Source organism: Cryptomeria japonica, unplaced genomic scaffold (genome assembly GCF_030272615.1).
Source record: "Cryptomeria japonica unplaced genomic scaffold, Sugi_1.0 HiC_scaffold_1892, whole genome shotgun sequence".
In the NCBI taxonomy this organism is placed as follows: domain Eukaryota; kingdom Viridiplantae; phylum Streptophyta; class Pinopsida; order Cupressales; family Cupressaceae; genus Cryptomeria; species Cryptomeria japonica.
Window position 1 is genome coordinate 6,792 of NW_026730163.1, and position 15,045 is coordinate 21,836.

Sequence of the window (15,045 nt, forward strand, 5' to 3'; positions counted from 1 at the left end):
GTCAAGCTGAGGAATTGGTTCAAAATTTTTGATTGTATCACCATCTGGAGGTTCAACTGTCATTCCAATTGCAAGTTTGTTGAACATGCCAACTATAACTTCATCGCTGCCGACGAAGCTCTTAATGATTTTGGAATCTTGAAGCAAGGCAACATCTTTCTCTGAATCAATTAATTTATCTAAGAGATTTATATTTATCCATTGTACTATTGGGCAATGTAAATTCTAACTATAACATCTAAAAGTATGAAACGTCATAACACAAGCAATTGTTAATTTAATAATAAAACAAACAAAATACATTAAATAGTTGGTATTAATAGAGGTTTAATGTTCTAAAAATCAAACGCTAACTACAATAAAATATATTATCGTCCTTAAAAAGAAGTCCATCCAATCTAGAGCAAAACCATCTAGCCCTAAATAATTCAGAATTGATTCTGACGAGCTTAACAAATATCAAGTCATGATTCAAGATTGAACAATAATAAATTCTACTCTACTTCACTGCATACACAGTTTGAATAAGTGTCATAGCCAGAAGAGCTGTCGCCGCCAAAAGAGAGACAATATACCACGGCTTTGAAAAATATGTTTGGTGAAACTCGCTCATCAATCGATTCCATTTATTTTTGCAATGCTTTCTCGCGTCTGCCATTACCTCGTCAAGCTGATGAATTGATTCAAAATTTTCGATTGTATCACCATCTGGAGGTTCAACTGTCATTCCAATTGCAAGTTTGTTGAACATGCCAACTATAACTTCATCGCTGCCGACGAAGCTCTTAATGATTTTGGAATCTTGAAGCAAGGCAACATCTTTCTCTGAATCAATTAATTTATCTAAGAGATTTACATAACATGAAATCACAGGCTTTTTTGGATTCGATGAACACCTTTGACACTCTTCATAAGCAACCAGGTTCCGCAACAATGTTTCTGTGCTATACTTTACTGTGATTTGAGGAAGGAAAAGCTTACTGATTCCAAACTTGCTCTTTTCAAACTTGATATTGTCTGATTTAATTTCAATACCAGCGTTCTCTAATTTTTCGGCACAAGGGATATGCCTCTCTATTTTTCCCTTTTCGGCACCAACATTGGAAGAAGGTAGTTGCTGATAACCACATCTATAAGCAGTAGACGATTCTGACCTAGACGATTCTGACCTTGGAATTAACCGATCCCTAATCACCATTCTATACAAATCCAATAAATGACATGGATTTTCCTCATCTAGCTTTGATTTTATAGAATCGTCACTTTCCTGTTTTGAATTGAAAGGAAACCCTTTAAACGGGTTGGAGTTGCTCAATATTCTAGCTAATTCTCTTTTTGCATCATCAAACTCCAATTGAAGTAGTTTGATGAGAATAAACAGAGGAACCTGATTTTGCAGCTTCATAATGTCAGTTAATATAGCACTATGCATACAGTTCTTGTAACCCTTATTTTGGAAAACATGGCTATAGGAACCTTGGACATTCTGATCATCTCTTGTTTCCGCTGCACATTTAAAGAATTCAAGAATAAAACAGGCATCAGCAGTCATCATCCAACACAATTTTTCTCCATTGCAATTTATTTCTTCTTCTTCATAGTGCTCCCTGATTTCTTTCTCTATCTTTTGAATCTCTTTCATCAACCATTCTTCACTTTTGTTGATCCGTGTCACTAATCTACGAACAGCTTGACGTTTATATTTATCCATTGTACTTTTTTCACCTTGGTGGTAAGGTCCTAACGATACAATGCAAGGAACATAAGCATCCCTATTACTATTCATCATCGGGTCAGGCACCTTAAAAATACAGACCTTTTCACCCCCTTGGCAGATATTACGCGAGCCATCGCCTTGTCGTTGGCTTCCACAACTTGATACAGGAATATCATTTTGTTTACCCTTGATCACAGAACTATGGTTGTTTGAAAGAGCCATGTCGTTTCTGCCTTTTTTATCTTTCACACCACAATTCGGACAATGTTCTGCAGATCTCTGCATAGAACATGGCAAACCTTTGTAAGAGAGAAAGACAAAAGGGCCACCTTAAGATTCAGAATCAATAGTAGCATCGAAAATAACATTGAGAATCAGAAAAAACAAATGGAAACAAAGGCAATCTGTCATCGACGATCGTATAAATGCTATGGCTATTTTAAAAAATATTTTTCTCAAAACATGCTTCCACCACTTTTAGTTTTAGTTCAATGAAAGTCCCTCTATATTTACGCTGAAGGTGAATAATATTTTGCATTACTGTTTATGACTCCGTAAAATACCTTTGTACAAGAAAACGATAAATTTAACCTACTATGATGATCATAAGTTGCTTTACTATATTATATGCAGTGTACAAATTTAATCTACTATAATGATCATAAGTTGCTTTACATAAATTACATTAAGTGATATTATATTTCCTCTTGTTCCACATACTCTGACACTCTTTCAATTGCTCCTCTTTCTCCCTCTAGTAGTATTATACCTGTTCTCCACACTAATGTACTATTCCAGCATAGAAGCTGAAGAAAGTGGGAAAATTTTTCATATCATATATTTAGGAAGGATTCTATTGTTTATAATATATTGTAGAGCACACCTTTTAAATTATAGTTTGTGATATCCACTACTACCAATTAGCTTTTTAGTCCATTAGCTTTTTGGCACCTTGTTTTAAATTGCATTATGGTTAAGTTGGTTTTAGTATTCATTTGTACAGTTTTTATTGCATAGTTTTTTTTAAGTAGTTTAATAGGAATGTTAGAAATACTTAATATTAAGTCACTTTGAGGGGAGAAACTTAAAAAGGTCATCAAGAAGAACACAACTCATAATATTATGATTAAATAACATTTACTACCTTGTCTAAATACCTTAATTATTCCTTAAATATCATATAGTTTATAAATTGACATAGATACAAAAATGTAGCACCTAGAATGGTCTAATTATCTAAATAAGAATATTATTATGATGGTATAACTTAACTAAAAGTTGTAGTAGTGATGAGATGACTACACATTAACATTACATGAGAATTTATGAGTATTATAGGCTTAAAATATATTTTTTAAATTTATTTGTCAATGATCCAATAAAGAAATAAATGGTTATGACTACAATATATTCCTTTTTTTTTTTTTTTCTAAACAATAATTATCTAGGTGATTATAAATTTTAAAGTAAGTTCTTTAATTATTTTTTTATTTTATTTAGTACATTATATTCTTTAATAATTTTACTTTTTTAAAGATCCATATACTTATGTTGAGAATGTAGAATTAAAAATGGTTACTTAAGTTATTTAAAATATGGATACTTCCTTGGACTTTTTACTTCTGGAATCTCTAATATATATATATTTTTTAAAAGAATATTCAAAAGCTTAATTACAATAAAGAAAATACAAAAAATGTTAATAATGTTACCTCCACTTCTAATATTTTTAATTCAAAAATCAAGATACTAGACAATTAAATTTTTTAACTATAGATAATCTATCTCAATGTTTAATGAGTTTTGATTTAATTAAACTTCTTACCATTTCTCTATTATCTCCACCTAGCAGACTCTTTTTGGGAGGTATTTCATATGTTTTTATCAGTAGCATATGATTAATGCTCATTTAATTCATCAAAATATGATATTTAGAGAAATATCTTATTTCAAATTTAGTAGATTTGTTAATTTTACAACAATTTTTTACAACTTAGTCAAAAAGTGACTTTGGTGTTAGTTAGGAAATATTCATAATAGTTACAATGGTATAACAATACATGTTTTTGTTAGAGTTATAATCTTACCATTTCAATATATCTTCTTGGATAAGAATGTAAAGGGAAATTTCCTTTAAGACTCATAGTTGCTTAGTTGCATGCCCAAATCCTAGATTGTAGTTCCTATTCTAGTTGGCCTCTCTTGCACTATAAATTTTCTCCTATGAGTTGATAATCATGGAGATTAATGGAATTTTTATATTAGCATATTTATTCTACATTTAATGTTTCCATCTCTTGCATATTAACCATGTATTAGCTTCACTAACATAACCATGCTAGTACTATAATTTCTATAGTTGATTCTCGGTTTCTACATGGTACAATAGCCTCATTTTGGATGAATTTTTACTTTGGTTGCAATTTTTAATTATAAATATTATTTCTTTGCAACAAGATGATTATTGTTGTTGTTGTTTGTTTGGTTTTTCTTTTCGATCATTTTGTGTGTTCTCTATACAAAGTGTTTGTAGTAGACAACAAAAAAGATATTTAAAGATCACTTGAATGGTTTAGATATTTCATTTAATTAACATTGGTGTCTCTTTTCTTGTACATGGTGAGCTAAAATTCTCACATAGTGGATTTTTATTCAGACTACATAAGCATTATTACAAATTGCAGTCTTTTTTGTAGGATCCTTTGGTTTATTCAAAGCTAGATATTCTCTATTGAAGACATGTGAATCCTGCAATTAGTGATCAAAAGGCATCCATTGTGCAAATTAAATTTTGGTATGTAATTTTTGCATGAGATTTTTAAATGTGACCTTTATGTGTTCTAATTAATTAAAAATGTGTTAGGTCCATACCATTATATATCCATAGAAAAATGACACCTAGGGTGCATGATAGATGTATACCTTGTTAAAGTATAAATACCAAGAATTAGAAAAGAACCACCAAGAAATAGACCAAGACCAAGGAGATGGAAAAAACTAGTAGACGAAAACCACATAATCTAGTCTACTGCCAAAGACACAAAAATATGGTCTATTGGGCTGAGGGGTTACCTTCTTGCCAATATTTACACAATCCTAAGAAATTATCATAGTAAAAGATCTTTTTATTGGAGTCCTTACCAGAGTTCAAAGTACCAAAATCTAGAGTATCTTTAACAATAGATACAAGCAGCTCTAATGATGCAGAAGGGGATAGACCATGTCTCGTACACTTAGCTTTCTTGTGGTTTATTTCCTCCTAAAGAGCTTGTAAGGAAGTCAAGCTCTTCAGGACCATCTCTTGGCTTCTCTTTGACATATCCTCATTTTTTATTTTAAGGATCTCCTAGCTTTCCTCCAGATCTATAATAACATTGTTCTCATTTCTTTGAGATACCTTCTCAATAAGGTCTTTTAGTATTCCTTCTACTTTATCCTAATTATCTAATTTACCAGCCACATTTCTCACAACTTCCTAGATCCATTCATCCTTCTCCTCGACAACCAATTTGTTTATCCTAGCATTGACCTTAGCCATAGCCTCAAGTCTATTAATCTTCCTGATTGTCACATTGAATTGTGATAAAATCCATTTAATTACTAGGTCCTATCGCTCAACATCGTCCTCCAATTTTACAATGTTTAGTTCCAAGTTAAGAGGGCTAGTCTTGGTGTCGAGAATCTCCTAACTAGGGGGAAAGAAGAAAGCCTCTTTAGAAGAGGCAGGGGACTAGTACGACTTTGAATCATAGGATGAGTCAAAGTCCTTGCACAAATCCCCTTCATCTGACTCCAAGATCACCACATCCTTAATAGGGACCCACTAGGAGGGGCTAAATCAAGATAAAAAAGTTATAGAGTCTAATAATTAACCCTTGATGGAGGGGAAGGGAATTTGTAGACTTAGTTGTAGCAATAGATTGAGAAAGTGAAGAGAAAGCCTAGTAAGTGAATTTCATTCTAATGCCAAACCTAAGGTGGTTTAACATCAAGAAAGGATGGGTATGGAATATTTTATAATGCCCATTTAAAGTCAATAATTTAGTCAACAAATGGGCAACATATTTCCAAATACTAGGTATCTCTCTTTTCTATACCCACTTCGTAATTTAGAAACCCCTTCACTTTCCTTGAAAAATCACTTAAATTCCTCCTTGTAAGACCCTTCAGCTTCTTGGGGAAGCCTATGCCATCTTGCAAAAGCCCAATGATGGTGGAAATCAAATCTATAGGGACTCTAAAAGAAGCATTACCAATTATCACTACCCTTCTACCAAGCCTGTGCAAAATTATTGGATAGCTTCAAAGTGCAAAGTTTATATAGGATAACATTTGTCTAAGCACTACAATAATAAAGTGTGAAAAAATCAAGGGGGGTTGTTCACGCACTTGCTCTCAATTTTAAAGTGTCAAATCTAGGGCGATATTTACATCTGTATTTCTTTTCACTATCATATTCCTTATACGTGTATAACACTCTTATTCTATAACCTCCCTTAAATTGGAAATTAAATTTCTAAAGTACTAAATTAGTCAATAGTTTCTTATTCACAAAAATATCCTAATATTAAGGGGGTTCCATATATTCTCTTATTTTAATAGGGTATTTGAATCATGAATTGATGAAAATTTCCACATATGGGGGGTTCATCATGGTTTGGCATTTATTTCCATTCTTCTATTATAAAAATAATATTATATAACTATTTCATCTTTAGAGAAAGGGATAGATAATTGTTATCTATAGTAGGATCTACTGTCTTATCTTCTTAAACTCATTCCTAAGCCAAGTGAATATTAAGAAAAAGTAAACTCTTATAAATGATACCATGACCCTAATTTCCCATCTTATGTGGACTTTCTCTCATTGAATGATCACTCTACTTGCCACATATATTGTTGTAAACATTTCTCCATCACTTGTTTCTTCATCCAAAGCTTCTTCCTCAAGAACTTCTAGAGAATCATTGTAAAAATATTTTTATACCATTTTCCCCGACACATTGGTATAGATTTTAATTGGATATTATATCTTTGTTTCTATAGAAATAATTTAAAGATTGGAAAACTACATTCTTGATCATTATTTCACAGAAATCCTTCTAAAAAAAAAATTCAAAATTTCATTGTAGTGGGACAACCTTTATCTTTATCATTTCTTTCATTATGAGTCATATAACTACATGAGATTTTAGAGACACTTCTTTAAGAGCATCCAAATATTCCTTCTAACCAAACATTATTACCTAGAGAAACTGAATAATATTTTGAGATTTCATTTTTAGGAGGACATATTATGTTATATTTGGTACAATTGTTTTTCCTTTTCTCTTTTTTGGAGGGAATTTTTTATTAACAATTTTATTCCTTTCTCGATTTATGATAGGGTTTTTTTGGTACCTCATTTGGCATAGATTTTAGGACCCAAAAAATTTTGTACTCAATTAGGCTATTGTAATGGGCTGTACTAATGTTAGAATATTTTATTTTCAATCTATCTTCTAATGTAACCTTGCATAGGTTGATTTTCTTTAAGAATTTTAGTTTCTTAGTTGCATGCATACATCCTATATTGTAGTTGTTATTCTAGTTGGACTCCCTTGCATGATAATATAAGTCTTTTATTTTAAGTTGATCATCATTGAGATTAATATAGTGTTCCTCTTAGCCTATTTCTTGTTTATTTGATGTTTTTATTTCTTGCACAGTGAGGATGTGTTAGTATGACTAATATAGCTTTGCCCGTACAATCACCCCTCTAGTTAATTCTCAATTTCTAATGTTTCCAACTCTAAGAGCTCTAGGATATTTAAAATCTTGATTTTTAATGTATCTTTTGTAAACATAATTATATAGGATTTTTTTTACTTAAATTAGTAGAATTCAAATAATAGTTCCCTAAATTTCAGTATTAAAATTAACTTGAATTTTTTTAAAGAGAGATGAATAATTTTATAAGTAGCAATTGTCTAAACTAAAATATCATTTTGTGTATTGGATTATGGTTGTTACCTATTTTACCTTTCCTTTTCTTTGTAACTTTTAATTAATATTAAAATAAGATAAATAATTTAATATAAGAAAATGTGTGGATAACAAAATATTAGTCAACACATATTACGTGTAAAAATTTATGATGTATATTTAATTGGTCATCATAACTCATGTAGGTTAAAGGTAGTTTTCATGATGTTGTGATAATATTGTGTTAATCCTAAAATAGACTAGTCCCATGTATTATTAAAATTTTAAATGAAATATTACAAGGGTTAAGTTGTAAAATTTATTTGTTACAAAATTCACTCTTGTATCAATTATTACATCAAATATTTTTTATATAGAATAAATAGGAATGTTCTAGAATTCCATTATGTCTCTTCATGATTATAATTTTAAATAACCTTGTTGGTAAAAAATAATTTCATTCTATATTACAAGAGTAAATAGGTAAACCCAAGAGGCTATCATGTAAATAGAGTAGATGTTAAAAATTTTGGCTAGAAAATGATCAAAACAATGTTCAATTTATAGTTGGAGTTATTTAAATATAGAAACTACTTGAGGGTGACCATTTTATAAGTACAAAGTTAAAGTAAATTTAGGGTATTTATATAGGGATTTTGCTTCTTTTGTGCAAGTTTTTGTGTTATATGGTTAGTATAAGTGTAATAAGTGGAAATGCATTAATATTTGATACTAATAAAATAATATCATAGGTACGATGTTTAAAAAAAATTTGTTAGGTGTTACTAATATGTGATGATAGTGTAGAGAAAAGGAAAATAAACCATAGTTTGATGCATTTGAAATACAATAAGAAAACTATAGAGGTGCCTAAAATAGAAGTATCATCATCTATATGAACCACAAGTATCCAAGTATTACTCCAACAAATTTCATATTTGACTTCATTTGGAATTTTTTCTTTTTACCTTAATTCTTTATTAAGCCCTAGAAATGACAACCTATCTATATGGGGCTATCATTCCAGTCAACAAAACCTTTCCTATCTTCTCACACATTATGTAATCTAAATATAAATTATGAACAAATCTGAGTGCCTACATCTTTGGAATGATATTTATTATAAAAGTAATTATATTTATACTATCAATTAAATTTTCATTTTGAAAATATATAGATGTAAAGACAATAATGTGTGTGTGTGTGTGTGTGTGTGTGTGTGTGTGTGTGTGTGTGTGTGTGTGTGCGTGTGTGCGTGTATGTATATGTATATGTATATGTATATGCATGTGTGTGTGTATGTGTATGTGTATGTGAAAACATACATACATACATACAAATATTGTAATTGTAAGTGTTTGGGTTGTAGGCACTTGTTCCTTTTGTGTTTGTGATTATATATGTACACATACACACACATGTATATGTATGTATGCATGCATGTACATATGTACATATGTATGTATATATGTATATATACACACATATGTATGAACAAACAAACATATATATGTGTGTGTGTGTGTGTGCACACGCGCACGTGTGCGTGCATGTGCATGCATGTATGTGCATACATATGTATATAAAAATCTTAAACTGTTCAAATATTACGAAATGTCTTAAATGCCTCAAATATCACTAATTATCTCTTAGTTGCATTTCATCATCTTTAATAGACTCGTGTTTCCTTTCTTGTAATAATGTTCATAATTTTCAAAGACATCTTTATTTATGTCATTATATTTTTAAATATTTTCCTAGGTGTACAAGTTCTAAGATCCTCTAGATAACCTCAAAAGACCTATTGATAGATTTACAAATTTAGGTGAATTGCATCCAATATTTGAATATTGTCTCTATTTATCTATGTCAATAGTAATATTCTTAAATAGATGGCCATCCTAAACCATCCTAATCCAAATCCATTCAAACTACCTTTCATTGATAGATACTAGTTAATCCAAAGAGAAAATTCAAGTGTGAAAATTATCCTTCATTATTAGTTAAAATGATACCTAAAAATTATTAATAAAAAAGAAATATTTTCTATTTATATATATATATCATTTTTTTAGATATTATACTATTATATATCATGTCTCTTTTTTTATTAGGATAAAACAGGTTTTGAAGGGGCCCCAAAACACTTACAACCAGATAGCTACCATCGAAAAATGGACAAGACTACCTAGTAGTAAACAACAAGTTTTAGAAAGGACTTGAAATCTTCTTGACTTATGGGCATCTAGAACCCAAAACCCAAAGACTGCACAAAGATTAAACAACACTACAACACAGTCACAACCAACCAAACACCAACCAACCATCAAGTGTAAAACATTACAAAATAGGCTAGCCCAAGTAGAGTGTCTAAGTCATAAAATAATAGACCATAAAAATAACAAAAAGGGTTTAGTAGGCACCCTTAGCTAACATGAAACATTTTCCCAGACTCCCATAACCTATAATAGAATCTCTAGGCTACACAAAACCACATAGCCCAAGCCCAACCAAAAACAAACACTGAAAAAACTAGGCCCTTGAAAACTGCTAGCATCCAACCTATCTCTGAGAAAAACAAAAAAATATAGGTTTTTTCTAGGCTCCCTCAACCATGAGAGTAGGTTTTAGAAGGCTCCCACAACCTACAACGATGGGTTTTTAAAAGGATCCCATAATCTTAAGCTTGAGATTGAACATATTAGAGCACATGATACCCTCCAAGATCACCAATGCCTCAATAGGTGATAAAGAAGAGAAACCAAATAAAATAACATCCTTTGTTCCCAAACAACCCAGAAATAGGGTACCAACAACCTCCCACCAGCACCTCCTAGCCTCCACTGTAGCACCCAACTCCACTTAAATAGGAGAAAGGTTATCTCTAACATCATCCATCTCCACCTCAAAAGAAGATAGGGCCACCCTTATAAGGAAAACCAAATAAAATAGAGGCTATAGGGAAAGGGTCATCAAAAAGATGTAGTTTGCACAAACATGACTGGAACAAAGATGACAACCATCTATCAAATCTTCAAAAAAATCCATAGGGCACAAAAAGCTCCAGATGAGGCCTCGAATGACCTTAGAGAATAAAAACCCCTCCTTCCCTATTATAGAGCCACCATTAGAGGCAAATGCACCCTCATGACACCCCATTATATTTGCAAAAAATCTTCGACCAAGGGGAAAAACAACAAAGCGTTTGTATAGTCCAAAACAACTAGACTACCAGACCTAGTAGAAAGACAAAGGTGAAGGGCATAGAAAGAGACCAATCCACACCCACCACCATGTCCTTAAGTGAATCCCCCAAAGAAACCACCAACATACGACAATAGGGCTGCCTTCCAACAGAACCTTATTCGAAGGGGACAACACTAGTTGCCATAGAAGCACCCAAGGAAGAAGGTACCAAAAATAGTGACCAAAAGAAGGGGAAGGGCATCCAGTCTAGCCCCAATGCATCGCAGACACCAAACACCACAAGAGCCATAAGCAAAGCCCTAAAAAAACCAACGTATCATCAAAAGTAGCATTCTTTGCAACAAGAAGTGCATCGCCCTCTCCATCTTCATCAGAGTTGTCATCCTCCTCCCTCGAAGAAACCCTAGAGCCTACTCTCTTGCCTCTCCCACTCCTTCACTCTATTTGAATTCTTTGATCTGGTGAATTTGTATTTATATATCTTGCCTTGTTAATAATAAATCTCTATTCAAGGTTCCTCTATCTATTAATTAAATCATAATATTACTATTTTTTTAAAAATTAGCTATTTGTTTAATTCTTTAACATAATTGTTCTCTTAATCAATCATTTGGCACTCATTTTAGAAATTTTGCACTATTATCTATGTAAGTCTATGATCATAAATAGGTAATGATAATTTATATTTTTTAATACATAATCATTATCTTTATAAAGCTAAGGTTAATGGAAATATTAAATATTAATATTCTTTATTTTATATGTTATAACTTATTTTGAATGAAGTGAGATCTTTATATTATTTAATTCAATATAGTATACATAAAAAAAAAGTTAATTATAAAATAATTTATATTCATCAAATGAATTTAGTTTATATTATTATGTTACATTATAGTTATATTTAAATTAGTTAGATTTTAATTTGTGTGTTCTTAAGTTATTATGATTAAATAGTTTGGAGGAGGCCATGTGGGTTACACATATAAAATAAAAAAATATGAAATAAAAAATTATCTGCTTACTTCAAATGTCTAGTAGAATAATTTAATATGTATTATTTAATTCTATTTTCTAATTTTCATCAATAATATATATCAATTTTTCATATTAAATGTTAATCCTTTTTTTTTTTAATGCGAACCTTGATGGCACCATTAACAATGCTACAACTTAACCATACATGGAGGGATCGACCCCATATTATATTAACCATTTTTATTAAACTATTCAAAATATGATTTCATGTGAAATTTCTTCTTTTAAATAATTATTTTTAATCTGAACCCCTTCTATTAATGTGTTTCCATTAGTAATAAGACAATAGTTTTTCTTTCTTTCAAGCTATTAACATCTTTTCATTACATCAAACTCGTCAAAACTTGATCTGTGGTAGATTCATAAAGAATTTGTCAAATTCACCAGCAAACTAAATGCTCATTGACTAATTTTTCATTTTCAAAATATCTCCAATTATCTTAATTATAGAGAGACCTAACCAACAATAATAGCATTACAGAAACTCAACACATCCATTTTACAATGGTGAAAACCGTAGCCTAAATTGTAGGGAAGTTACAAGAATATAGAGCAGAAGTGCATGTGATACAATTATACGTACTAATCATCATCTTAAAGTCCTATCAACATATTAAAAGCTGTACGTTTGCCCAATATAAATAAATGATGGATGTTCTTTTCATACAGGTGGAACCCTCTATTCCCTATCATGCGTGAAGAATATCTCTAAATGAACCTGGATAAACTTTGAGAAATACCTCTTTCCATAAAGACTATCAATAAACATGCAAAATCCTTGTTCCTAATTATGGCTGAAGAGTAACTCAAACTCTAAGTGATGACAACCACCCTGTCTATGGCTACTATGGCAGCACTAGCACACCCAAATGATCGTTCAACATTGTATAATGACAATTTTGTAACTGGTCATTCAGAATTAAAACGGAAAATAGATTCCAGAAGGCATCGAATGTTAGATCAAATTAAACGTTTTAAATATACGTGTACATTAAGCATCGAATCTATGAAATGAAGGCTATTGTAGTTAAGAATTATGTTTGTTTGTAACTTGTCGAGCAACGCTTCAGGTTTTTTTCATTTTACAACGTCTCTACATTTCTACAATTTATATGGCAAAAATAATAGACAACTTTATTTACGTTTTTTATTTTTTTTATTGATTTTTTTATCTTAACAAGTTTAAATTCTCTTATTCTCATTTCTTCTAAGATATCTCTTCTAATATATTATTTTAAATCTAAGAATTAAAAACCATTCTTTTCGTTTTACTAAATCAAAACAAGATTATAGATAATAATAATAACAGCTATACAAATGAAAGAAACAAAACAATATTTTCACAATTCAATTTTGTAAAGAAATGTATTGCATACCTGCTAGTGCAAGATAAAACCACAAATGTTGAACCGTGGAACTTCTGACTGATGCGTGACTATTTAGCCCTCGTTGGTGTGGTATTTATCCGCCTTGCTCCCACGCAAAGCCCGTTTTTGTCGACAATAGTGTCAATGATTTTCTGATGCTATTCATCACATCTACCGACAACGTAGTGATTGATATTTTAAAGAGGGCGGTTATTAAAGAAAAAGTAAGGTGGTTATTTGTGTAGATTTGATCATATATCTTAGGGAAAAGAGAGAATTTACATATTCTGTAATAAGAGAGTTATAGAGACAAAATGAAATTTTATCATGGCATGGAATGTAATATATTGAATGAGACAAGCAAATCCCTATACAGAAACAAACTTCCAGTTTGATAATTTATTTGATTTATTTTCAATATTACAACTTAAAAATTTATCAAACTATATAATTTGATTTGTTATATTTTATTTCCGGTATATACATTAAATTAGTAGTAAACCCTAAATACGATTCCTTGATATTTTAAGACAAAGGCACGCCGCCAGTGATTTGGTGATTCATTTAAACTTCTTATTCCAACAGAAACCTAATCCAGACATGGCATAATGATAGAACAATGTACCATACCAATGCTATGAGTCAATGCACACTTACTAGGAACAGATCAATGACGTGGAAGATAAATTCGATGTGAGACAGTAGGTGGAAGGTACAAAGATGAAAATACAATTCATCGCATGAAAGATTAAAAAGGACATGTATAATCTCGATTCTAAAACATGCAAAGAATTTGATGACTTATTTGATCTGTTTTCAATATTGTTATTTAAAACTTTACTAGATCATCTAATTTAATTTGTTATATTTTATTTGCTGTATATATGATACTTTAAATTCATTGTAAACCCTAAATACCATTCGTCCCATCTACGAACATCTTAATCATTGATATTTAAGAGTGAGGCACGCCGTCAGTGGTTCGGTGATTCATTTAAACTTCTTATGACAACCGAAACCCTAATCCCAGACATGACATAATGAAGGAACCAATGCTATGAGTCACAGCGAACCTACTACGAACAGATTAGTGACGTGTAAAAGCTGAATCATTTATTGATTAAAACTTCTTAATTTGTGTTCCAGAATGTACACTCCAGAAAGCTCCCACGTTTAACTTGACCTTAAGCTGTAGTTTCAGCTTTTATGAGGAACCTAGTGACAAGATGGCTTTAAGCCCGAGTAAACTGTGGGATCTTTCTCAATATAAATATTAGAAACGTAGTTTAATATGCTTTACATTGCTCATGCATTATGTTATGTGTGGAATCAGCTTTATTTTGTCATAAGAAATTTAAATAAATCACCTAATCTGTACCTGCATGTCAGTCATTTCTTTTTAACAGTCTTGGAGTTGTACATGACTTCTCCATTATTTTAGCGTTAAAAGTCATTCACTACATTGTGGGTACATGTGCATATGATTTGCTGCTGGTTTTGAGATGGAGTAATGCCCATAAACACCGCACTAATGGTAGCTAAATTGTATTTTATGAACCTTCAGATCGGGATTTTATATATTTTAATTTGATTTTAAATTTTCTTATTTGATTTCAAAAAATTATTCATGAGCCTTCCTTAATTCTTTTCCTCTATATTTATTAGCCTTTTAAAACAGTTTAAGAAAATTTTAAAAGAGTTAAAAGAACCCTTTATTAATTTAAATATTTAATATTAAATGATTAATTAATA

At 30.9% G+C, this 15,045-nt stretch overlaps 1 protein-coding gene across 1 annotated transcript; it reads right to left on the minus strand.

The window, feature by feature from the left end:
- Positions 1-257: 257 nt before the first annotated feature.
- Positions 258-13,363, minus strand: LOC131078251 (UPF0481 protein At3g47200). Its single transcript, XM_058015908.1, has 2 exons — positions 13,303-13,363; positions 258-1,996 (listed from the first exon to the last, which is right to left on the minus strand). The coding sequence occupies exon 2, from the start codon at positions 1,937-1,939 to the stop codon at positions 500-502; it is 1,440 nt and encodes a 479-aa protein (XP_057871891.1). The 5' UTR covers positions 1,940-1,996; positions 13,303-13,363; the 3' UTR covers positions 258-499.
- Between the last annotated feature and the right edge of the window lie 1,682 nt (positions 13,364-15,045).